The 26,519-nt window shown below is 46.9% G+C and overlaps 1 protein-coding gene across 3 annotated transcripts in view; it reads right to left on the reverse strand.

Moving 5' to 3' along the window:
* Window positions 1-557: 557 nt before the first annotated feature.
* vps8 (VPS8 subunit of CORVET complex) overlaps window positions 558-26,519 on the reverse strand; it is an 89,135-nt gene continuing 63,173 nt past the window's right edge. For all 3 annotated transcript variants that reach the window (XM_075482305.1, XM_075482297.1, XM_075482313.1), the window contains 13 exons: window positions 17,200-17,284; window positions 16,947-17,045; window positions 14,451-14,540; window positions 14,315-14,361; window positions 14,082-14,226; window positions 12,334-12,423; window positions 11,864-12,037; window positions 11,689-11,770; window positions 9,370-9,452; window positions 6,959-7,039; window positions 6,092-6,261; window positions 3,565-3,733; window positions 558-2,525 (listed from right to left, as the gene is read on the reverse strand). In XM_075482305.1, coding sequence (XP_075338420.1) covers window positions 2,400-2,525; window positions 3,565-3,733; window positions 6,092-6,261; window positions 6,959-7,039; window positions 9,370-9,452; window positions 11,689-11,770; window positions 11,864-12,037; window positions 12,334-12,423; window positions 14,082-14,226; window positions 14,315-14,361; window positions 14,451-14,540; window positions 16,947-17,045; window positions 17,200-17,284 — 1,441 coding nt within the window. In that variant the 3' untranslated portion in view covers window positions 558-2,399. The remainder of the gene's footprint in view (window positions 2,526-3,564; window positions 3,734-6,091; window positions 6,262-6,958; window positions 7,040-9,369; window positions 9,453-11,688; window positions 11,771-11,863; window positions 12,038-12,333; window positions 12,424-14,081; window positions 14,227-14,314; window positions 14,362-14,450; window positions 14,541-16,946; window positions 17,046-17,199; window positions 17,285-26,519) is intronic.

Here is a 26,519-nt window from a genome sequence, read left to right on the forward strand (position 1 = left end):
CACCACTCCTCATCAACGACTCAGCTGTGGAGGTCGTCAGCAGCACCAAGTTTCTGGGGGTGCACATCACAGACAACCTCAGCTGGTCACCCCACATCACATCACTGGTGAAGAAGGGACAACAGCGCCTGCACTTCCTGCGTAGGATGAGGAGAGCTTCCCTCCCTCCCCCCATCCTCCAGACCTTCTACAAAGGGACAATTGAGAGCCTGCTGACCAGCTGCATCTCCCTCTGGTCTGGGAGCTGTAAGGCCTCCGACTGGAAGTCTCTGCAGAGGGTGGTGAGGACAGGGGAGAAGGTCATCGGGACTCAGCTCACACCCATCAAAGACATAGCAGACAGGCACTGCCTGTCCAGAGCTCACCAGATCCTCACAGACCCCACCCACCCCAACCATGGACTATTCTCCCTGCTGGCGTCCGGCAGAAGGTTCCGAAGCATCTTCTGCAGGACAACCAGATTGAAGAACAGCTTCTTCCCCCTGGCCATAAGACTGCTCAACGCACATCCATCCATCTCCCCCACATAACAACAACCCCCCCCCCCCCCCCCCCCATTGACATGGACAATTACTCGCACTGTACCTTACACACTTCTGTCTGTGGAATTTCCCTTAGGCTGAGTGCAATATTTTAGTAACACTTTTGCACTTTGTGCATTTTTATTTATTTATATATTTTTTTTATATTCTTTATTCCGAGTGCTGGCACACAGCACTTCCACACCGTTTTATATTGTACAGTCTGTATAGCTTGGATATCTAGCGATGTTGACCGGTAGTCGAGGAACGACATTTCGTTGTCAAAACTCACTTGTGTTTTTTGTGCAATGACAATAAAAGAAAGTCTAAGTCTATTTATTTTTTGTGCAAAAGTGAAATTAATAATCTCAGCATTATTTACCATCTACTTAAAGGCTAAAACACACACAAAACATTTTTTTTATATACAGCTATATAAATTCAGGCGTTAAGGGGTTAAGACTATCCGGGCAGACAGAGACTGCAGACAGAGCGGTAACAGGAAAGGAGGAGGATCACAGAGCTGGTTAACAACAGATGCTGTAATCCTGGACCTGGCAATGAGAAGGAGCGTCTCTGCAGCCCAGATGTTGAACAGCTGGCTGTGAGCTTCTGTCCATGTTGTCTGCTGACAGAGTTCACCTGAGTTACCTGCTGACGCTGTTGCTAAGCTACAGAAACAGCCCAACCCATTGATGGAGACCTCTGAAGGTTTCTACCACACCTTCCTCTCTGCTACACTTCATCTTTCTACATGTTTATCAGCTGATTATAATTTTATTCTATTTTATTTTATTGTCTAGCTGTAACAACATATTTAATAATTATTTACACTGCAGCAACATAAGGCCACTGCAGGGATTAATAAAGTATTATTGAATTGAACTGAATTTTGACAAAGTTAGCTATTTTTTTTTACTTCCAGGGACCCTCTCAATAACTGCCCCTTCCTTACAATGGCCTGTCCGTTTGCAGCTTCCTTGGAGGGAGTAATGAGGCGGACCGGAGAGCAGACGGATGAAGTTAACTGCTCTTTTTCACTTCTGTCCACATGACTAATTACAAGAAATCAAGCTCACCAAGTTGGAAGAGTCCTATGGGAGGGTGTTGTCTAACATAAAGCTGTTTTTCACACTCAGGCAGGATTCACATGCACACGTTTCATGTGCCAGTGGTCTCACTGCTGATCCACTTGGAAAGGAATGATGTCTCGCCATGCCAAATTAAACTCTGGCTCCTTTGCTTTGCTCGTGTAGCGTGCTGTGGGATTAGATATCACCCGATCAAATGTCCTGACTGATGGTGTGTCAGATTGTTGCTCCAGTTCCTAACAGCAGGCCTGCCTCTGGCTGAACGTTACAGCTCAGTGTGCGTGGGAATCCTGCCTCATGGGAAAACTTTCTCACCCATTCAGCACTTATTCCCCAGAGCTTTCTCTTCCCTTTCCTCCCCTCTTTCCCCATCAGACACATGAGCACATCGGAGAGGCTCAGTGTCTTGACACTCAGGATCAAACCGGTAAACAGAAGGCTGCCCCCCCCGCCCCGCCCCGCCCCCGGAGTCTCTGATGGCATATTCTGAAGCACTCTCGTGTGCCATGAAACTGCTTGAACAATGGTTTGTACTTATGAATTTTCTTGTAATTAGTCATGTGGACATAAGTGAGAAAGAACAGTTAACTTAATGTATCATTCTAAAAGAAGGGTGTACTTTTAAAAGCAAGAAAATTCATTCAAATTTAGCTTCTTTGGTTTCAACTATATGACCAAGTCAGACAGGAAATGCTTTCTGTACCGATGTAGAATGCTCAGGGACAGACATTTAAAGTTCAGGTGCCAGCAGCTTGAGGGAAAGGGACATCTCCGACCCGTCAATGTGCTATTCTTCAAACAGAGGTGGGGGGGAAAGTTTGAGGAGTAAACTCTCAGTCTCTGGTTGGGGTGGGATCAGAAACCTGGTCTTTTCACTGCTTTGACAGTGGGACACTTCTGAAAGGATGGACAGCTGCAAGACAAATAGAGATGGAAAGAAAAACATTAGAAAGCCTCTCACAGTTCCATTCAATGTCTGAATGGAAGAAGGTGGATAGTAATATCTGCAGTGAAGGGGAACAGCATGGCTCTACGTTATGCTGTCACATGACACATTCATTTCCAGCTCATTTGGGATTTTTAATTAATATAATCATAACACTCAATGTTCCAGCATGAGTGTGCTTCATCGTGGCTAAAACAATCCGATCTGTTGCAAACACAGTTGAGTATCAAAGCTATTCCTCAATCACAGGCACACCACTTCCTGTTTAGGCCACGCCTACATCCGTTGTGCATTACTCCATCAAATGCACACATGATTTCTACAATCCTCTTTTGATTAGCTTTATTAGTTCTTAAATGATCTATTAGATCAAAACATTTTCATACAGTAGCTAGCTAACTGGTAAACTGGATGAATGAAAACTAGTTAGCACCCTTTCATCAGAGGCTACCTGCTAGCTACCTGAGACGTGATGCTGTTCCTTCTGCCTCCTGCTGCACAGTTTTCTGGAACCATTCCAATTCTTTTTTTATATCTTAGTTGTAAAGTATTTTGAAGAACATTCCATTTCTTCAGTTAACTATCTATATATCTGTGCATTACATTAGTGTTTTTTACATGTTTTTTTTGTTGCCTGATTCAACAGAAAAATGCCAGCTGTGCCATTTAAAGTGTGGAGGAATATTTCAAACTAAAGTTCCAATGGAAATTTTCTGGACTTTTTTGGAAAATGTATCGTTTGACCTGGTGCAACCATTCAGATTACCGGCCTGAATGACTGAGAATCTCCAGATCTACGGGAGCTCATCCCTGCTCACTGCAGTAGCCCCACACAATGCCTGCTTTTTGTACATTGTACATTTGTACCTTGTCATTTATACAACAACAATCCAATTTCCTTTTTTGGGATCCACATAGTATTATCCAGCTCAATTGTATTTATCATGGAACTGGGTGACAGTAAGTTGGGTGTAAAAAGTTGTTTTCTCAGTGCAAACGGACAAACCTTAGCCAGGGATGCGCTGCAGCCTCGGTCTGCTTTGGTGGAAGGACCGGCCCTTCTTCCATGACTGGAGGAACACTTGTAGCACCTCCACTGCTGCTGCAGCTCTGAAGCAAAGCCCCACCCACAGTCTTTCTGCTGCAGGCACGGCAGGTGATACAGGTGGCCACAGCTGGAAAAACACACATCTCTCAGTCACGTTATTCAGTTTTGATGTTGAAAAATATAGGAAATAAAAATGCAATTAAATGTTTCAGGAAATAGCAAAAGTCCATGGAAATACTGACTAAATAAAAGAACGTACAAGCTGAAGTGTGACATGTAACAGCCCATCAGGGTGGCAGGCTGAATGAAAACTTTGACTTGCCCACAAGCTATAGTAAGAAGCCCAGTGGCCAGTGAAGACTAAAGAAACTTACAGGTTTATTTATAAAAACAGAGCAGTCTGTCTTAAAGCTTCATCATGACACTCATTCATAATGTCTATGAGCCAGTGGTTGGCAACAAAGTACAGAAATGTACAGATATCCTGATCCAGCCCTCATTCTGAGTTCAGTTCTGAGCAGCTTTAAAGTGAATATCTGCTCTGAGCTCCTTTCTCCTCCAACACAGCCTGAACCCTCTCAGACGAGCTTTCTGTCCTTTCTTTAAGGAGTCTTCAGGAATAGTTCTCCAGGCTTCTTGAAGGACATCCCAAAGCTCTTCTTTGGATGTGGGCTGCCTTTTGTTCTGTTCTCTGCCAACATGATCCCACACTGCTTCAGTAATGTTGAGCTCCGGGCTCTGGGGAGGATTCATCCCTCCATCAGACCTGCTGCCACTGATTTTCAGCCCACTTCTTGTGTCCTTTGGCACAGCTCAGCCTTTTCTCCCTGTTTCCCTTCCTTAAGAACGGCTTCTTGACAGCCACCCTTCCATGGAGCCCATTTCTGATGAGGCTTGTGCCAACAGCAGATGGATCAGCTGAAGGTCCAGATGCATCTCTCAGCTCCTGTGTCAGGTCTTTGCTGGATTTTTTTCCTCTTTCTTAAGGACATCACTGTCAGATCCTGTTCACCTGTTGTAGATAGTTCTTTAGGCCTGACACTTCTTCTTCTGTCCTCCACTTGTCCAGTTTCCTCAAATGTTTTAAGGACACACTGCACACCATGCTGAGATATGCCAAGTTTTCAGCTAACAGCTCTTTGGGAATCACCTTGTTGCAGCAGAAATCCTGTTTTCTGTCTGTCACACTGTGTTATCTTTGCTGTTTTTCACACATGCAGCTAAAGAAATGGGAACAAATGATGTGTCTCTGTGACAGGCTGCTGGGAACAAAGTGCCTAAAGATCCAGTTTAAAATGGCTTCTTTGCTAAGTTGGACACAACACTGGTTCATCCCTTGAGTTAGGAGCCTTTTTCCTGCCTGAATGGTTCATAGCTCAGAGTTAAGTGGCTGAACAAAGAACAAACACATTCCTCTGAAGATGCTCAGGTACGAGGACTGGACTGAAAATGAGGGAAGAAGCAGAAAATATCCAAAGAGAAACTCTGAGAGCTTCAGGAAGCTGCAGAACTGCTGATCAGGACTTTAAAGATTACAGGAAGTCTGAGAGAAATGAGGCTGATCAGGACTAACACAGGATTTAAGGAGGAGTTAAGTGCTACCTGATGTTCATAAAAATAATAACGAGGATGTCTGCTGCTGAAGTAGCAGTGTGTGATAAATGTGGTCAACCAGGAGACAGCCACCATCTGAAATGTCCACCTCTCATCTGTAGCACAGCTTACATGACCTGTCAGTGGGACCCAAAGCCCAGTGGCATCCCTCCAAAGAGGCGTTGTTCTTCACCGCTGTGCTTCCTCTGGCTTTCAGCCCATCCTGAAACTGCTTCATCTCATCATGCTTTCGCCTCAGTGTGGTCAGTTTACATGCTTTTGTCTGGCCTTGCATAATGTAATAACTACCATAAATACGAGTTAATAACCACAAACAGCCTGTCCAGCAGCTGATTCCTCCACTTCCTTCGTCTTTGTCCTACTTTGAAGAATACTCTTCTTTGTCAGGCCTTTTATGGAGGCAATATGGCTGTTCTCCCATTTAAAATGGGTTTATGATAAAGGAATACAAATAGAACATAATATAGTAAAGCATTTTACAGACTGAATTAAATAGTTTTTCATAAAAAATGAACTTTTCCATAGATGCAGCTCCTACACACTGTGGTTCTTCTTATTTGTGTTGGAACAGGCCAGTAAATGGATGGATGGAGCCATAACTCCAGTCCAGCCCAGTAGTTAGAGAATGGATCTAATTCAGCACACTGCATCTGAAGTGAGCTGCGGACTGCACACGCTGAACAGTGGTGGGCATTCTGAACTGGGAGGGGGCCTGATTGCTTTTCTCTGTGACGGACTGACTGTACCCCACCTTTCGCCTGATGGTTGCAGAAGGATGGATGAACAGAGTTTACACTTAAAGCCACCAGGTGGGACATGTGAGCAGCAGGATGTCCCCAAAGAGAAGCAGAAAGGCTCAGGCCTGTGCTACCTGAACACAATGATCTCCTCGGACGACTCCTGCCTCCTTTTGTAGTGCTGCAGGCAGATGTTGCAGTGGTCCTGTCGGGGGTGGAGACCCCTGGTGACAGCAGAGCGTAGGTGGGCCAAAGACCAGTGCAGATCATGGTTCAGCAGATTAGTGGTTGTTTCAAGTAAAGTCTGAAAGAGATTTTTTTTCATATGATTTTACATCATCAGCATCAGCATACAGCACCTCCCCAAACAGCTTTGAGCACCATTCCACCTGTTAAACTCCTGCACCAGGCAGCTCAGAATGGGAATAATGGGCCGACTTGCACCATCTGAGTACCTACTGTTTACTTCTTGGTATTCTTGATGTGCTGGTGCCCCTTATTATTGATTTTTATCACATTTAGAAGTCATTTATGAATAGTTTAAAGGAATATGAATGACCGTCATTGGACACTTATTTACAATTGTTAATAATTCTCTCTGAAGCTCCAACCTGAGACTGATGGTCACCCTCAATGATTCAGTTTCTTTCTTTAAGAGGAGTTTTTTTTGCTTCCTACGAGGGAATTGGTGAATTAGGTTTAAGTGTTATAGACGAGAACTGGCATATAAATAAGTGAGCTGTATCAAGTGCACCAATATACAGAATCTTACATGAGACCAAGGTAGGTCCAATTAAATATAGGCTTTACCTTTCATTTCAATCTTACATTGAGTTGAACATGCAGACAACATGCAGAAATAACTACCATCATGGTGCATCCCACAGTTACATCTCTGAGAAGTCTAAAGTCAAAGGCCCATGTGCAAAGATTATGTCCCAAATGATTCTAATTTCCCAGGTTAGCACACATACAACACATGCACATCCACGCTGCTTTACCTGTTCATAGTTAAAGGTGTCCAGCATGCCCAGGATGAGGCCCTGGATCTCTGCCAACTTCCCTTTCCCATAAACTGGGTCCTAACACACAAGCAGGCAGACAGAAGAACACCTTACCACAGCAGCACAACTCCAAATAATATCCATTCATTAAAGACATTCATAGCTTCTTTGCAAAGCAGCATTCAGTGAATTCATCTCCCTTGTTTCCTTAACATGAGGGTGTGCAGACATGTGGCCTGCAGCTTGGACTCTGGAAAATATCCAGAGTTCCACTGCTCCCAAAAAGAGTTGGTTGGTCTGCCACATATTTTCCATCTTAGATAGATCATTAGAAATAATAGAAAATCTAAAGATATATTAAAAAGGAATAATTAGGCTCTGCAGCATAATGACTTTCGGAAATAGTAAATGGGAACATCTTAGAAAAATGTTTGTCCACTTTATAAAACAATTTGTCCCCACTTGTGAGTTCAGGGGAGTGGTCAGGGGTAGTGGTCCGGGGGAGTGGTCTGGGGGAGTGGCCCGGGGGAGTGGTCTGGGGGAGTGGCCCTGGGGTAGTGGTCTGGGGGAGTGGTCTGGGGGAGTGGCCCTGGGGTAGTGGTCTGGGGTAGTGGTCTGGGGGAGTGGCCATGGGGTAGTGGTCTGGGGTAGTGGTCTGGGGTAGTGGTCTGGGGGAGTGGCCCTGGGGGAGTGGCCCTGGGGTAGTGGTCTGGGGTAGTGGTCTGGGGGAGTGGCCATGGGGTAGTGGTCTGGGGTAGTGGCCCTGGGGTAGTGGTCTGGGGGAGTGGCCCTGGGGGAGTGGTCTGGGGGAGTGTTCTGGAGTAGTGGCCCTGGGGTAGTGGTCTGGGGGAGTGGCCCTGGGGTAGTGGTCTGGGGGAGTGGCCCTGGGGTAGCGGTCTGGGGGAGTGGCCATGGGGTAGTGGTCTGGGGTAGTGGTCTGGGGTAGTGGTCTGGGGGAGTGGCCCTGGGGTAGTGGCCCTGGGGTAGTGGTCTGGGGGAGTGGCCATGGGGTAGTGGTCTGGGGTAGTGGTCTGGGGTAGTGGTCTGGGGTAGTGGTCTGGGGGAGTGGCCCTGGGGTAGTGGTCTGGGGGAGTGGTCTGGGGGAGTGGTCTGGGGGAGTGGCCATGGGGTAGTGGTCTGGGGTAGTGGTCTGGGGGAGTGGCCCTGGGGTAGTGGTCTGGGGGAGTGGCCCTGGGGGAGTGGTCTGGGGGAGTGTTCTGGAGTAGTGGCCCTGGGGTAGTGGTCTGGGGGAGTGGCCCTGGGGTAGTGGTCTGGGGTAGTGGTCTGGGGGAGTGGCCCTGGGGTAGTGGCCCTGGGGTAGCGGTCTGGGGGAGTGGCCCTGGGGTAGTGGTCTGGGGTAGTGGTCTGGGGGAGTGGCCCTGGGGGAGTGGTCTGGGGGAGTGTTCTGGAGTAGTGGCCCTGGGGTAGTGGTCTGGGGGAGTGGTCTGGGGGAGTGGTCTGGGGTAGTGGCCCTGGGGTAGTGGTCCGGGGGAGTGGTCTGGGGGAGTGGCCCTGGGGTAGCGGTCTGGGGGAGTGGCCCTGGGGTAGTGGTCTGGGGGAGTGGCCCTGGGGTAGTGGTCTGGGGTAGTAGTCTGGGGGAGTGGCCCTGGGATAGTGGTCTGGGGTAGTGGTCTGGGGGAGTGGCCCTGGGGTAGTGGTCTGGGGTAGTGGCCCTGGGGTAGTGGTCTGGGGGAGTGGTCTGGGGGAGTGGCCCTGGGGGAGTGGTCTGGGGGAGTGGCCCTGGGGTAGTTGTCTGGGGGAGTGGTCTGGGGTAGTGGTCTGGGAGAGTGGCCCTGGGGGAGTGGTCTGGGGGAGTGGTCTGGGGTAGTGGCCCTGGGGTAGTGGTCTGGGGGAGTGGTCTGGGGGAGTGGCCCTGGGGGAGTGGTCTGGGGGAGTGGTCTGGGGGAGTGGTCTGGGGGAGTGGCCCTGGGGTAGTGGTCTGGGGGAGTGGCCCTGGGGTAGTGGTCCGGGGGCTGGGCAGAGTTTGTTTGAGCCAAACCGAGCCCTCACATCCAGAATCAGAACACTGCTGCCATGAAATCTTTTGGTGGACAAAGTTAGCATCATTACTCATTTGTGCAGCTTCCTCTCACCTGCTGGGGGTGCTCTGGTTCCAGATCATTTCTGCCATCTAGTAAAGATGTACTTCCATGATGACAGTGGAACTCGCCAACTGTCAGATCTACAGCTGGATGGCATAGTTGGCTAATCCATTACAGTAGGCCTTTTACCTATGAACCCAACTCCAGAATGCACCACACCATAGTGGGAGTGAGCTGTAGCTCGCATCATATTCTGTGTATTAGGTCTCTTTTGAGATTTTTCACTGACATTTTTTTAACCAAACATTGAATTTTTGAGAAAGTCTGCACCTGTATGGTTTAAAGTTAGTTTTGTTGCTTACAGACCTGCAGTATGTGTTGAATGATGGCAGGCAGGGAGATAAAGCTGCTCATACAGTTGAGAACCTCCAGTGTCATCTCCTTCAGCCCTACAGAAACATCAGAAACATCTGACATCTTAATAAGAACGCTCCAAGCATTCTGATCAAAATGTGCAATAGACTCTCGCTTCTTCAGACCAGGGGAGGCCATGCCCAGAATTCACAGCACAGTTATGTAAAAAGGATTTGTGCCCTTCTGACGGGCTCACCACCCATGGGAGGGGCCAAGGGGGTCGGGTGCCTTGTGAGCTGGGCGGCAGCCGAAGGCGGAGACCTTGGCGGTCTGATCCTCGGCTACTGAAGCTGGCTCTTGGGACGTGGAACGTCACCTCTCTGCTGGGGAAGGAGCCTGAGCTGGTGCGGGAGGCTGAGCGGTTCCGGCTAGATATAGTCGGACTCACCTCGACGCATGGCTTGGGCTCCGGAACCAGCCTCCTCGAGAGGGGTTGGACTCTCTTCCACTCTGGAGTTGCCCGTGGTGAGAGGCGTAGAGCAGGTGTGGGCATACTTATTGCCCCCTGGCTGTGCGCCTGTACATTGGAGTTTACCCCGGTGGACGAGAGGGTAGCCTCCCTCCGCCTTAGGGTGGGGGGACGGGTCCTGACTGTTGTTTGTGCTTATGCACCGAACAGCAGTTCAGAGTACCCACCCTTTTTGGAGTCCCTGGAGGAGGCACTGGAGAGTGCTCCTCCAGGAGGCACCCTCGTCCTGCTGGGGGACTTCAATGCTCACGTGGGCAATGACAGTGAGACCTGGAGGGGCGTGATTGGGAGGAACGGCCCCCCCGATCTGAATCAGAGTGGTGTTTTGTTGTTGGACTTCTGTGCTCGTCACGGATTGTCCATAACGAACACCATGTTCAGGCATAAGGGTGTCCATATGTGCACTTGGCACCAGGACACCCTAGGCCGCAGCTCGATGATCGACTTTGTGGTCGTATCGTCGGACTTGCGGCCGTATGTCCTGGACACTCGGGTGAAGAGAGGGGCGGAGCTGTCAACTGATCACCACCTGGTGGTGAGTTGGCTCCGCTGGTGGGGGAGGAAGCCGGCCAGACCTGGCAGGCCCAAACGTATTGTGAGGGTCTGTTGGGAACAGCTGGCAGAATCCCCTGTAAGGAGGAGTTTCAACTCCCACCTCCGGCAGAGCTTCAACCATGTCCCGGGAGAGGTGGGGGACATTGAGCCCGAATGGGCCATGTTCCGTGCCTCCATTGTTGAGGCGGCCGACCGGAGCTGTGGCCGTAAGGTGGTCGGTGCCTGTCGTGGCGGCAATCCCCGAACCCGCTGGTGGACGCCAGTGGTGAGGGAAGCCGTCAAGCTGAAGAAGGAGTCCTATCGGCCCTTTTTGGCCAGTGGGACTCTGGAAGCAGCTGATGGGTACCGACAGGCCAAGCGGAACGCGGCCTTGGCGGTTGCTGAGGCAAAAACTCTGGCTTGGGAGGAGTTCGGGGAGGCCATGGAGAATGATTTCCGGACGGCCTCGAAGAGTTTCTGGTCCACCATCCGGCGGCTCAGGGGGGGGGGGGGGGGGGGGGAAGCGTTGCACCGTCAACACCGTGTATGGTGAGGGCGGGGCTCTGCTGACCTCAACTAGGGATGTCGTGAGTCGGTGGGGGGAATACTTTGAGGGCCTCCTCAATCCTACCGACACGCCTTCCGATGAGGAAGCAGAGTTGGGGAGCTCGGACGTGGGGCCTCCACTTTCTGGGGCTGAGGTTGCCGAGGTGGTCAAAAAACTCCTCGGTGGCAAGGCCCCGGGGGTGAATCAGCACCTCCAAATCCGAGACCATGGTCCTCGGCCGGAAAAGGGTGGAATGCCCTCTCCGGGTCGGGAATGAGATCCTTCCCCCCAAGTGGAGGAGTTCAAGTATCTCTGGGTCTTGTTCACGAGTGAGGGATGAATGGAGCAGGAGATTGACAGGCGGATCGGTGCGGCGTCTGCAGTGATGCGAGCTCTGCACCGGCCTGTCGTGGTGAAGAAGGAGCTGAGCCAGAAGGCGAAGCTCTCGATTTACCGGTCAATCTATGTTCCTACCCTCACCTATGGTCACGAGCTGTGGGTAGTGACCGAAAGAACGAGATCGCGAATACAAGCGGCCGAAATGAGTTTCCTCCGCAGGGTGTCTGGGCTCTCCCTTAGAGATAGGGTGAGAAGCTCGGTCACCCGGGAGGGGCTCGGAGTAGAACCCGACCCCCGGAGAAGCGGAAGATGATGGATGGATAGATGGATGGATGGATTGTGTGTGTGTTTCACATAAGCACAGTCACAAACAGTTATTCACCCTCAGACGTGTTTTTTGCATTGAGCCCCTTCACTTCTTTCTGAGAAGCCATCAAGGTGTCCAGAAGTGGAAAACATAAAACCTGTGCAAAGAAAAAACATTAGTTAGTTAGTTCATTAGTAAGCCTCCCACTGTGACACACACACACACACACACACACACACACTGAACCCACTTTGATGTGCTGCTGGTCAAGGTTCTGACAGCAGCGATGACAGAAAGCAATGATGTTATTCAGTGAATCCTTCACTCTCATCAGCACAGGTTCCCCGTCTGCCTCCTCTTCCTCAGCTCGTCCTCCGACTTGACGCTCACTCTCAGTGAGCAGACGCAGTCTTTCCTTCAGAGTCTTCACAGAGGACACACAGAGGAGACACACAGAGGACACACAGAGCAGAGCTTTTATGTTTACTTTCTGAATCAAAGGATCTAAATGTGCATTTATTCTATATGAATTCATTATTCAGAACTAAATCTGTGCTTTAACTTTCCCATCTTAAAACAATTCCCACTGACTCATGTGTACATCAGTATAATACAGTTAACTGCATCTGCTACTGAATAGCTCTTTAATCTCTGTGCCAATGTGGAAAATGAGGAATAATTAGTTAATCAATGTAATAGAGGATGGTGTTTTGTAGCTACCTGTAACAGGCCAGCAAAGGCTCCCTGAACATCTCCCTTCTTCTCCAGCAGGTAGGCTGTAGCCTCATTGCAGCCGTGCTTCTCCGTTATCTGGAGACACGATCATGGACAGTCAGGATGGCTGAGAGAAGATTGAGCTTGAGCAAAGGGCTGAGCACGTGCACCCATACGGGCTACCACTGAAAATACTCAGATATGCACAATGTAGAGACAAGGCGAGGAGGACAGGACAGGCAGATATATCTCTTCCTCAGAAGATGATTCAGTATTTATGTAGTTAGGTGATAAAAGTCTGGGAGAATTCATTTTTTCTACAAAGAAACAGTGGAATTTGATGCCATTTAACATGAATATTCATGTTGCACTCTCAATGAAAACATCATTTAGCATCCTTCAAACAGTGTGTCATAGTTCATGAAAATGTACATTTATTTGGTTCTAGTTTAACTTTGTTTGTTTTTTTTTTAAAGAAAAACTCAACTACACTGTGAAGTTAGTGATCCTTAGAAATTGGAATGTATTCATTTCTTTGCACTCTTTTACATGGGATTTTTTCTAATGATTGCTTGGGTTTTTTATGTGTGTTGTATTAACTTATGCTTCAGTGATTTGCTCTGTACTTTATTACTTGTATTTCCCATGATCTTATGTACCAAGCATGGCTGTGATACCTCTGCAAACCTGCATCCATATCCATATCAGCTCATAACAGGCCATATACACATAGACACACACCACTGGGTATATGAAGGTGAACTTTGTCTAAACGTGTTTAAAACATTTGAAATTCAACTGAAAAAGGGGTTAGGGGTTCCTTAAAAAAAAGCTGAGCTGATGACAGACAGATGCAAAGTTAGCAGAATTGTTACTGACTGACTCTCTGGTTCTGACCCGCTCGCTTTGCTTGGCTCTGTTGTTGAACTCGTCAACATGCAGGTTTAAATTGATGGAAAGAATCTGATCACCTCTCCCTCTGCTCTGTATCATGGCTAACAGGAAGTACACAACATTCCAGCAGCAGCGTGCTCATTGGTCGGAGACTGAAACACGAGTTCTGACCTTATGGTCTCTGACTCACAGATGAAGCCTCAGTTAGCTCCCCAGTTAGCTCTCCAGTTAGCTCCCCAGTTAGCTTTCCAGTTAGCTCCCCAGTTAGCTCCCCAGTTAGCTCCCCAGTTCTGCTCCTCAGTTAGTTCTGCTCCAAAGTTAGCTCCTCAGTTAGCTCCTCAGTTAGCTCCCCAGTTAGCTCCCCAGTTAGCTCCTCAGTTAGCTCCTCAGTTAGCTCCTCAGTTCTGCTCCTCAGTTAGCTCCCCAGTTAGCTCAACAGTTAGCTCCCTAGTTAGCTCTCAGTTAGCTCCCCAGTTCTGTTCCACACTAACATGGAAAGAGGTTCTTCTCATATGAAAATGTTTGCTCAGTTTGAACCAACTTCATACCAAACTCTTAGACGTTTGCAGCCATTCAAAATGTTCTCCAGTGTCTTCAACACATGACACTGCATTATATACAATGTGCATTATGTTGCAGATACACTGATCTATCACCCTGTAGGCTGGAAAAAACAAACAATTCATAAAAAAGATCTTAAATATGAATGGAATCATTCTCTGTGTCTGGTAAAGCCTTGCTGGGAAAATTTCCTACGACCAAAGTTACATAATCCACCATTAAAGGATTGAGTAGATGTTCAGATAGTTTCACAGCAATCATTCTCCCAGGACCTAATGCATGGCTACCACAGATATCACCTGTATGGCCTCCTCCAGTCTGTAGTGCTGGGAGGTACGGAGGAAGGTCAGGAGCTGCTGGGGGTCGAAGCGGCACGATAAGTCCAGCAGAAGCTCGTGGAGGTCCCGTTCCAGAGGCAGGGTGGACCCAGAAGGAGGTCCTTCCCTGAAAAACAGCAAACAGGAAACAATGAGGATGAAACGCATGAATGGAACCAGGAGGACAGGTAAGAGATTCTGCTGGAACACCATACCGAGGCTCCAACAGGCAGCTGAGGAACCGGAAAAGCAGCTGCTCATCCTGCAAAGACACACACAGAGGCATCTTTAACATCTCTTAACCTTTATGCAAACAACTGTCATAAGAACAACTTTATAGCCCAACCCTACCTGAAGCTCAGAGAGGATCGCCTGCACCTCGTCTGCAAAGTGACACATCACGAGGTCAGCAGATTTGCTGGGGTCTAGGCTCACCAGCTCCTGTGGAAATGTGAAACAGTTTCATATTCAAGCAAACACAATCAGAGAAAGTCTGCGTGCAAAGAAGAGAATACCCAAAGAAGAGAATACCCAAAGAAGAGAATACCCAAAGAAGTGAATACCCAAAGAAGAGAATACCCAAAGAACAGATTACCCAAAGAAGAGAATACCCAAAGAAGTGAATACCCAAAGAAGCGATTACCCAAAGAGAATACCCAAAGAAGTGAATACCCAAAGAAGAGATTACCCAAAGAAGAGATTACCCAAAGAAGTGAATACCCAAAGAAGAGAATACCCAAAGAAGAGAATACCCAAAGAAGTGAATACCCAAAGAAGAGATTACCCAAAGAAGTGAATACCCAAAGAAGAGAATACCCAAAAAGAAAACCCAAAGAAGTGAATACCCAAAGAAGAGAATACCCAAAGAGAATACCCAAAGAAGTGAATACCCAAAGAAGAGATTACCCAAAGAAGTGAATACCCAAAGAAGTGAATACCCAAAGAAGAGATTACCCAAAGAAGTGAATACCCAAAGAAGTGAATATCCAAAGAAGAGAATACCCAAAGAAGAGATTACCCAAAGAAGTGAATACCCAAAGAAGAGATTACCCAAAGAAGTGAATACCCAAAGAAGTGAATATCCAAAGAGATTACCCAAAGAAGAGAATACCCAAAGAAGAGATTACCCAAAGAAGTGAATACCCAAAGAAGAGAATACCCAAAGAAGAGAATACCCAAAGAAGAGAATACCCAAAGAAGAGATTACCCAAAGAAGTGAATACCCAAAGAAGTGAATACCCAAAGAAGAGAATACCCAAAGAAGAGAATACCCAAAGAAGTGAATACCCAAAGAAGAGATTACCCAAAGAAGTGAATACCCAAAGAAGAGAATACCCAAAGAAGAGAATACCCAAAGAAGAGAATACCCAAAGAAGTGAATACCCAAAGAAGTGAATACCCAAAGAAGTGAATACCCAAAGAAGAGAATACCCAAAGAAGAGAATACCCAAAGAAGAGAATACCCAAAGAAGAGATTACCCAAAGAAGTGAATACCCAAAGAAGAGAATACCCAAAGAAGAGAATACCCAAAGAAGAGAATACCCAAAGAAGAGAATACCCAAAGAAGAGAATACCCAAAGAAGTGAATACCCAAAGAAGTGAATACCCAAAGAAGAGATTACCCAAAGAAGAGAATACCCAAAGAAGAGAATACCCAAAGAAGTGAATACCCAAAGAAGAGATTACCCAAAGAAGAGAATACCCAAAGAAGAGAATACCCAAAGAAGAGAATACCCAAAGAAGAGACAAGCTGATCAAGTTTGAACATGACCCAACCACTCCACCGCTTTCTGGCTCAAACTGCACAAGAGATCCTGGAGTCTACGAGCTAAAGATAAAGACCCAGGAGGAGGCTGAAGGGCCACCTGAGAGGAGACAGAAGGGCCACCTGAGAGGAGACTGAAGGGCCACCTGAGAGGAGACTGAAGGGCCACCTGAGAGGAGACTGAAGGGCCACCTGAGAGGAGACTGAAGGGCCACCTGAGAGGAGACAGAAGGGCCACCTGAGAGGAGACTGAAGGGCCACCTGAGAGGAGACAGAAGGGCCACCTGAGAGGAGACAGAAGGGCCACCTGAGAGGAGACAGAAGGGCCACCTGAGAGGAGACAGAAGGGCCACCTGGCTCCACCAAAGGGGTGGGGGTTTTCTCACAGTGAACAGGGTGAACTTGTATGTTCATAGGAGGGGTCATTCCAAGTCACCTCCCTTTCAGAGTGGAAAACAGCTCGAGCTAGTTTTTCTTAAAAAAACATGATGGAACAGTCCTAATAAGAGCCAGATGTTGTGGTAACGCTCCGGCTGTCAGTTACACCCGAGGCTGTTATCTACCTGCCCAACAGACCTTTATCTGGGCAGCTTGTACTTTGCTGTACTTTGCTGGAACATATTACAACACATATGCACACAGTGCTGATATAGATCATTCTTTTGTCTGCAGCATCTTGGACTTGTACAAAGGATTGTGGGTGTTTTGAAGGAGCCTTTACAGTGGAACAGTCCTTTGGTAGGATTTGAAGATGTGGATCTGTTAAAGATCCTTCCTTCATCTTGGGAAGCACCCTAACCCGAACATGTGTACAGGTAGTTGTGTCACCGTGACCAGTGCACATCTGAGAGCAGCTCCCAGACGCTCTGTAGAATTCCCTAAATCAACAACAACAAAAGAGCATTCAGGACACGAGGCAGACGCCCCCTGAGTCCTGGACATGTTCAGCTGTCCCTTCCAGCCTGTTGGCGCCTCCTGGAGGTGGGGCTGAGGGACACAGCTTCCTGCCTCCCTCACCTCCTCACGATGAGCGGCGGAGATGAGCAGCAGGAGCCGGGTGTCTGTGGAGGAATGCACTGACCTGTACATGTTGCAGTACTTTGATCTTGACTTTTTGTTTCTCCTCATCAGTGTAGCCAGGCATGGACAGAAGATTGTGGATGTAGGTGAAGATCTCCCACTAACACACAAACACACACGCACACATCAGTGGTCTGAGCCTCGCACCCGGCCTGCGTCTGTCTGAGACCGACCGCTGCTCCTGTCAGTCATAATTAATGTGTGGATGCACACATATCAAGCACAGCCTTTGGCAAATCAGAACATCACCATACCTTTCGGAGGGGGTCTCTCAGGTAGCAGTCAATGATCCTCTCATACAGATGTTTGTTCTCGTAAAGAAACTCACAGATTTGGTAGCTGGAAGGCAGAATGAGACAGAAAGGCAGTAGATGACAACACGCTCTGGGATTACCCGTCATGATGTACTTTTTATCCCTGCACAAGCAGCTCAGGTAAGCACAGTCTCAGCTCAGTGTTTCATTTGGACAACATGGTCAGAATGGTCAGAATCTTATGGCTGATTAGTTTATGAAAATATTGTGAAAAACAGTCCATCCTCTTTCAATGAGAAGGTTTTATGTATCAGAACCAGAGGTGGGTAGTAACGAATTACATTTACTTGAGTAAGTTTTTGAAAACATTATACTTTTGGGAGTAGTTTTAAATCTCTATACTTTTTGCTTTTACTTGAGTAGATTTGTACAGCAGAAACTGTCCTTGTTCTGCCCCTTAATTTGTTGTAAGATAGGTGTTTAATGTTAATTTAGTCTCGGTCTATTCAGACCTTTATTTTGAAGGTCAGCTCTGGTATGAAACAGGAAGTGTGCAATCTTCTTTAGTTTTCAGTCAGCCACATGTGAAGAAGTTCATCCACTGCAATCTGCCTTCTGTTTATGCCATCGACACCACCGTCTGTAAGTTTTGATTTAATATTCAGGAGTAGAATTTATTTAAGCTTTATTTGTGGAGAATCTTTACAGTAAATGTGAAGTTTGATTACAATATGATGCCTATGGGTTCATATTAGTTTGTTTAAAGTAAACATGGCATTCTGATTTTCTGTTTGACTTTTTATAATGATTCTAAACTAAAAGGAGCCATTTTATTTCTGTCCTACAGTTTTACTCCATGTTAAAACGTGTACGTGGTTCATCAAATTAAAGTGGAGCTAAGGAAGCTACAACCTGACTCACGTGTTCATTCAACTGGAGTTAGCTTACTGCTAAATTGTGTTAGACACACGCAAGGAGAGCAGAATAGTAAAAAGACGATTTGCAGCTGGCTGAACAGCAGTAAAGCAGCTACATCAACAGATATAGATGAAGCACACCCCGAAGGTGCAAGACAGAAAGACCTGATATCTCCTCAAGATGGAGTGTCAGTTAAAAGCAGTAAAAGTGGTTCAAGTTCAAAATGCTCAAGTGCATCATCAGTCAGTGCTGCAGCAGCACGCGCTAGGGCCAAAGCAGAAGCGGCTCGTGTTTCATTCGCCCAGAGAGAGATCAGCATAAAAGTTGATAAAGCAAGACTAGAAGCCAACCTTGAAGCACTGAATCTTGAAAAAGAAGCTGCAGCTGCTATTGCCCAAGCTGAGGTTTTGGAAGCAGCAGCAGAATTAGAGACTGAAGAACACCATAGTTGGAAAAGCCTCCCGCATGTGGTACAGAAGACACATGAGCGTGTAAGTGACTACATCAAAAACCAAACTATGCAGCTTAACCAATGCACTGAATCCGTCCATATGTCCCTGATATCAGAGTACCCCATTGAGAATACTTTGCAACCACCAACTAAGTACACTAATAAAGACGAGTACATTGTGAAAGACTGCTGGCCCCCACCATTCCAGCCACAATCAAGTTCAGAAGCATCTAATCCATATCGGACTGCTCACATCTCGACTACACCAGCCCAGCTATCTAGAGAAGACCACTTTCAAGTTCAAAATGAAGCACAGTTACAAGAAACAAATTGAAATACGCTTCAGCCAAATGCCAAGTTAACTTTTCCACAGTATTCTGACACCTCACACATGCACCCACCAGAGTCTTCAGTAATGATGAACATGGCAAAATACTTGGCACGCAAAGAGCTTGTGAGCACTGGTTTATCGCACTTTGATGATCGTCCAGAGTCATATAGAGTATGGAAATCTGCCTTCTCAAACACCATCAAGGATTTGGATCTCACTGCCAGTGAACAGTTGGATTTAATCTCAAAATGGCTTGGTAAGGAGTCTTCTGGATATGTCAAACGCCTAAGAGCAGTTCATATTGACAACCCAAACATTGCACTTAAAATGACCTGAGAAAGACTGGATGAATATTATGGTGCTCCAGAAGTCATAGAAAGTGCTCTCTTCAAGAAATTGGACAACTTTCCTAAAATCACAAACAAAGATAATCGCAAGTTAAGAGAGCTTGGGGATCTACTAATGGAGCTACTCTTAGCAAAAAAGGATGGCTACTTACCCGGCTTGGCATACTTGGACACTGCTCGTGGCATTAAACCCATTCTGGAAAAGTTGCCATACAACCTGCAAGAAAAATGGATCACTCAAGGGTCAAAGTATAAAGAGGACTATAAGGTTGGTTACCCCCCCTTCTCCTTTTTCACCTTCTTCATTTGCTACCAAGCCAAAACAAGAAACGATCCCAGCTTTGCCTTTTTTGGAAGCAGCTCTGTGACAGAAAATCCAAACTCACGTCACATAAATTTCAGAACCCCAGTCTCAGTGCACAAGACCAAAATCTCCTATGGAGTTATACAAAATGAAGCACAGCTTAAAGATGATGTGGCCAAGCATTGCCCGATCCACAACAAACCTCACCCCTTAAAGAAGTGCCGTGGCTTCAGGCTAAAAACCATCGAAGAACGCAAGGCTTACTTGAGGGATCAAGGAATCTGTTTTAAATGCTGTTCGTCCACTACTCATCTCGCCCGTGACTGCAAAGTTACACTGAAATGTGATGAATGCGACACTGACAAGCACATCACAGCTCTTCACCCTGGTCCACCACAATGGTTCGTCAAGACTTCAAGTCCTGTGAAAGATGACGGCGGGGAGTCTGAGAAGGAGGACACTACACCAGGATCAGTCGTAAGTCCTCTGTGCACTGAAGTTTGTGGAGACCGCTTCAAGTCAAAATCCTGTTCAAAGATATGTCTAGTCAAGGTCTACCCAAAAGAGCACCCACAACGAGCTATCAAAATGTATGGTATGATTGATGACCAGAGCAACAAATCTCTGGCCAGGTCAGAGTTTTTCAACTTATTTAAAATCAAAGCAGGCTCATACCCCTACACCCTGAAGACTTGTGCTGGCTTAGCATCAACCTCTGGCAGGAGAGCAAATGGCTACCAAATTGAGGCAGTGAATGATGGAATCAGTTTCGTGAGCAAGCAATGAACCGCCTCTCTTCACTACAGCGCACATTGGAGCGTAAGCCAAAAATGAAAGACCAGTTTATTGCCTTTATGCAAAAGATATTTGACAATCACGCGGAGCCAGCATCCCCATTACCAAAAGGAAAAGAGTGCTGGTACTTGCCAATGTTTGGGGTCTATCATCCGAGAAAACCTGACCAAATCAGGGTTGTCTTTGACTCAAGTGCTCAATACAATGGCATCTCCCTAAACAATGTGCTACTCAGCGGACGAGACTTGAATAACAGTCTTTTGGGAGTTCTCATTCGTTTCAGAAGAGAGCGAGTAGCAGTCATGGCCGACAACAGATGTTTCATTGTTTTGTTGTAAGAGAAGATCACCGGAACTACTTAAGGCGGTAGCATGGTTGCCGCGTCTGTCACGGCGGTGGTGGACCATGACGTCAAAATGACGTTTCAGGCCTGGCGCTTCCCTGGAAAAGACGGCGCAGCGCGCTGTCGTGCACCAGTCGATTTTTGTAACTTGGCGGCGCCGAGCACAACGAACCGGATGGACCGATGTGAGACCAGGCTCAGTGAGGAGGTGCGTTTGTACAGGCAGCTGTACGGAACTGCAGTGAAACAGCACAGGGACCACGTAAACTCCCCAAACTGGTGCACAGAGATGGGCAGAACTTTGGGGAAAGAGGGAGAGTTCTGTAAGAATGTGTGGAAGAAGCTACGGGACAGATACGTGAAGGCAAAGAAGAGGGCAGAGACTCTGTTGATGCCAGGGGCTTCAAACCTTCACCTCTATTAACTGAATTAAAAAATTAAAATGATCCGAAAACTGCAGCAGTATCATTAATTACAGTATTCTTGCTCTTGACAGCGGCATTGTTTTCTTCTCCACTTTCGTGGTTGTAGAGTAGAGGTAACCTTCACGTAGCAGCGCCACCTCTGTGACGGAGAAAATTGCAACTACTGGCGCGCAACGACTTGCGCGACTATATAGGGTCCTATGGCGGGCACGAACTCGTGACGTCATCAACACCGCTCGCGCGAGCAGACGCGGCAACCATGCTAGAGCCTTTACGCTTCCTCTGGTACAGAGATAACGACCCCAGTAAGGACATTATCGAGTACAGGATGAGGGTTCACGTATTTGGCAACAGCCCTTCTCCAGCTTTGGCGACATATTGTCTCAGGAGAGCAGCAATGAAGGGAGAGCAGCAGTATGGGTCAGACACCAGACACTTCGTAGAGCAGGAGTTCTATGTAGATGACGGTCTTGTTTCCACACTAACAGAAGAAGAGGCAATTCGTCTGTTACAGAAAACCCAGGCATCTCTTTCGGAGTCAAACTTGAGACTTCACTAGATCGCATCCAACAGCATTGAAGTCTTAAGAGCTTTTCCAGCTGAAGATCATGCTAAGGATATTAAAGATCTCTACTTGGATGGAGACGCAGTACCAACACAGCGAAGCCTCGGATTGAGTTGGGATGTCAAAAGGGATATATTCACCTTCCAAGTCTCCATCAATGACAAGTCATTTACAAGACGTGGTGTCCTTTCCACCATAAACAGTCTTTTTGATCCTCTCGGCTTTGTTGCTCCTGTGACCATTCAAGGCAAGTTGTTGCTGAGGGAGCTCACCCAGGATGGAACTGACTGGGACATCCCACTCCCTCAAGACAAATCTGAAGTTTGGGAGACATGGAGAGATTCGCTACAGGAATTGCAACATCTTCACATCCCTCGAGCTTATACCATTACTTCTTGCTCCAATGCCAGTCGGAAGGAGTTATGTGTTTTCTCAGATGCCTCGACCAACGCTATTGGTGCCATAGTATACCTGAAGACTACAGATGAAAATGGCCAGATACATGTGGGGTTTGTCTTTGGAAAAGCGAGACTCGCACCACCAACTGAACCAACCATACCCAGATTAGAACTCTGTGCGGCAGTGCTAGCCGTAGAAATGGCCGAACTCATCGTTCAAGAGATTGACATTCAAGTTGATGCTGTTACCTTCTACTGCGACAGTAAAGTGGTGCTGGGCTATATTCATAATCAGTCAAAACGCTTTTATGTGTATGTCCACAACAGGGTTCAGAGAATCCGGCAGTCTACAGAACCAAATCAATGGAAGTATGTGCCTACGGAGCATAACCCAGCTGACCATGCTTCAAGGTCAGTCCAAGCTTCAAAGCTCACTGGAACCAGCTGGCTCACAGGTCCAGCATTCTTATGCAAATCACAGACAACCATTGAGCAGCAAGAGACCTTTGAGCTCATCAATCCAGATTCTGACGTAGAAATCCGATCACAAGTAACAAGCTGTGTCACAAGCCAGAAGGTCAACCAACTAGATCCTGAGAGGTCTACAAAATTCTCTTCCTGGAAGTCCTTACGAAGAGCAGTTGCAACACTCGTTCATGTAGTTAATTCCTTCAAGAAGGGCAGAAGGACCACAGGATGCAATGGTTGCCACTGGTGTCCAAAGCCTTTTACCACTGATCAGTTGTCGAAAGCCACAACAGTAATTATTCTTGCTGTACAGCGAGCCTCCTTCCCTGAAGAATTAGATGCTCTTTCAAAGGGAGATGATGTTTCCAAAAGAAGCCCACTGACTAAGCTAAATCCGACTGTAGATTCTGAAGGCCTACTAAGGATTGGAGGCAGGCTTAAACTTGCTGATGTAAGCGACAAAGAAAAGCATCCAGTCATTCTTTCAGGAAAACACCATGTGTCCACGTTGTTCATCAGACACTACCATGAGCAGGTTGAGCATCAAGGTCGGACATTCACTGAAGGCGCCATTCGAGCTGCTGGCATATGGCTAGTTGGTGGCAAGCGCTGCAGAAGCACTGTTATTCATTCATGTGTCATCTGTCGAAAGCTCCGCAAAAAAAGAGAGAAGCAAAAGATGTCAGATCTCCCGCAAGAACGACTGAGAACTTCACCACCTTTTACCTACACTGGTCTAGATGTTTTCGGTCCCTGGATTGTGACAGCTAGCCGCACAAGAGGAGGCATGGCTCAGAGTAAGTGCTGGGCTGTACTCTTCACTTGCATAATAAGTAAGTAAGTAAATGTTTATTTTTATAGCACATTTACAAGTGGCAGAGCCGCACCAAAGTGCTTTACAGTCAAAAAAAGAGCTAAAAAATGCATGGAGGAAAAGAAAAAGAAACAAAAGAAAATATCAAATAATAGATAAAAAGTGCTAGAGAACAGTGACTGGTGGAGATTTAAAATATGAAAAAGGAAAAGAAAAACATTTAATAAGGCAACCAGGGGACACTTTATACAAGTGTTTAAAAACAAGGGAGGACCCTAACCAAAGGCCAGTTTAAAAAGGTGGGTTTTTATCAGGGATTTAAAACTATCTACCGAATCGGCTGCGCGGATGTGGAGGGGGAGACGGTTCCAGAGAGTGGGGGCCACTATGGCAAAGGCTCTGTCTCCTTTTGATTTTAGCCTGGACCTAGGCCCTTCCAGAAGAAGTTGGTCGGCTGAACGAAGTGCTCTAGTGGGGATGTGACGGTGGAGGAGGTCGGACAGATATGAGGGGGCCAAGCCATGGAGGGATTTGTGGACTATGAGTAGCAGTTTGAAATTGATACGGAAGTGAATAGGGAGCCAGTGGAGTGATGCAAGGACCGGGGTGATGTGTTCACGTTTTTTAGTGCGGGTGAGGAGACGGGCAGCAGAGTTTTGAACCAGCTGCAGACGGTGGATTTGGGATTTGTCGATGCCAGTGTAAAGGGCATTGCAGTAGTCCAGTTGGCAAGAGATGAAGGCATGGATAGTTCTCTCAAGATATGGTTCTTAGATGGAAAAAGCTTTTCCTAACCACTGCACTAACCTGTTTATTGAATTTGAAGGCACTGTCGAAAATAACGCCCAGATTTCTGACAGAAGGCCTGATGTTCGAGGCGAGAGGGCCCAGGGCATCGGTGGAGAAAGCCGGGGGAGGATTGCCAAAGACAATAATCTCAGTCTTCTGCTCGTTTAGGTTGAGGAAGTTGGCACTCATCCATGACTTAATGTCTGCCAGACAGTCAACTAAAGAATGGATCGCGGCCTGCCCATCAGCCTTTAGGGGGAGATATAGCTGAACGTCATCAGCAAAGCAGTGGAAGGAGATGTTATGTCTGATCAGGATTTCCCCTAAGGGTAGGATGTCTAACAGAAACAGGATGGGACCTAGTATGGAGCGTTGAGGGACCCCGCAGGTTAGGGGGGCAACAGAAGAGACAAAGTCTCCGAGCTGGACAGAAAAGGTCCTGTCGGCCAGGTACGACTGGAAGAGTTTCAGGGCTGTACCTTTGATGCCTATACGGTGCTCAAGCCGAGACAGCAAGATCCTGTGCATGAGCACACGTGCGGTCCACATAGAAGTCATTGATTCCTTAGACACTTCTTCATTCATCAATGCCTTAAGAAGATTCTTTGCAATCCGTGGTCCTTCGAAACAGCTACACTCAGACTGTGGGACCAATTTCATTGGTGCTTGCAGAGAGCTGGAGTTCCATAAGGTGATGACAGAATCAGAAGTCCAGAGGTACACAAACAATCAAGGATGCACGTGGCGTTTCAACCCACCTCACTCTTCACACATGGGCGGTGTGTGGGAACGCATGGTTGGAATCGCAAGGAGAATCTTGGACTCAATGTTGATGCGTACTCCCTCCTCCAGCTTTTCTCATGAAGTCCTGTGCACTCTGATGGCAGAAGTAACAGCCATCATCAACTCAAGACCTCTAGTTTCCGTATCCTCAGATCCAGATGTTCCACAGATACTTACTCCAACAATGCTTCTCACTCAGAAGCAGAGTGTTTCACCTCCTCCAGGGATATTCACTGAGAAGGACCTGTATAAGCAACAGTGGCGCCAAGTTCAAAGATTGGCTGAGGAATTCTGGAATCGTTGGAAACGTGAATACCTGCACACACTACAACTTCGCCACAAATGGCAAGGGTCAAGTCCCAACATTAAAAAGGGTGACGTTGTTTTGCTGAAGGATGATCGTACATGCCGCAATGATTGGCCCATGGCTCTCATAACAGACACTTTCCCAGGCAGTGATGGCAAGGTCCGCAGGATTGAGGTCAAGGTCATCAAGGATGGAGCTGCCAAAAAGTTTCTAAGGCCTGTTACAGAAGTTGTTATGCTTCTGAAGAATGAGGACTGACAAGTTTATAAGTTTATGGTTTGAGTATTGATATGTGGCATCTTAACAGATACCAGGCGGGGAGTGTTCTGCCCCTTAATTTGTTGTAAGATAGGTGTTTAATGTTAATTTAGTCTCGGTCTATTCAGACCTTTATTTTGAAGGTCAGCTCTGGTATGAAACAGGAAGTGTGCAATCTTCTTTAGTTTTCAGTCAGCCACATGTGAAGAAGTTCATCCACTGCAATCTGCCTTCTGTTTATGCCATCGACACCACCGTCTGTAAGTTTTGATTTAATATTCAGGAGTAGAATTTATTTAAGCTTTATTTGTGGAGAATCTTTACAGTAAATGTGAAGTTTGATTACAATAGGATGCCTATGGGTTCATATTAGTTTGTTTAAAGTAAACATGGCATTCTGATTTTCTGTTTGACTTTTTATAATGATGCTAAACTAACAGGAGCTATTTTATTTGTGTCCTACAGTTTTACTCCATGTTAAAACATGTACGTGGTTCATCAAATTAAAGTGGAGCTAAGGAAGCTACAACCTGACTCACGTGTTCATTCAACTGGAGTTAGCTTACTGCTAAATTGTGTTAGACACACGCAAGGAGAGCAGAATAGTCCTCTTACTCCGCTACATTAGGCTACAATGAGCTGGTTACTTTTCTTCTTACCTCTTTGGTATTCTACGCCTCATTATTTTTATCCCCCCGCGTACGCCTCATTTTAATGTTTTATTCTGACAGAGAGAGAGACTTCCGCCAAAGGCTCTACCACCTGACTGTGTTCCACCAATCAGACGTAGCCGTGCAGTCTGGTCACGTGACCGTACTCAATCTCAGCGCCGGGACGGGTTAGCTTTAGCATTAGCAGTCGTAGCGAACAAACAAAGAAACAGATGAAAAATGTCAGAACCAACGGTGGGAAATGAAGACGCAGACGAGGCCTCATACTGAAAGCATGTTTACCTTACAAAGAGTGAGAAACAGCAGCTACAATATGTGTCTTCTGTGTCAACCAAAACAAACGCACATTTCAG

The sequence above is a fragment of the Odontesthes bonariensis genome, chromosome 2, assembly GCF_027942865.1.
Source record: "Odontesthes bonariensis isolate fOdoBon6 chromosome 2, fOdoBon6.hap1, whole genome shotgun sequence".
Taxonomy (NCBI): Eukaryota; Metazoa; Chordata; class Actinopteri; order Atheriniformes; family Atherinopsidae; genus Odontesthes; species Odontesthes bonariensis.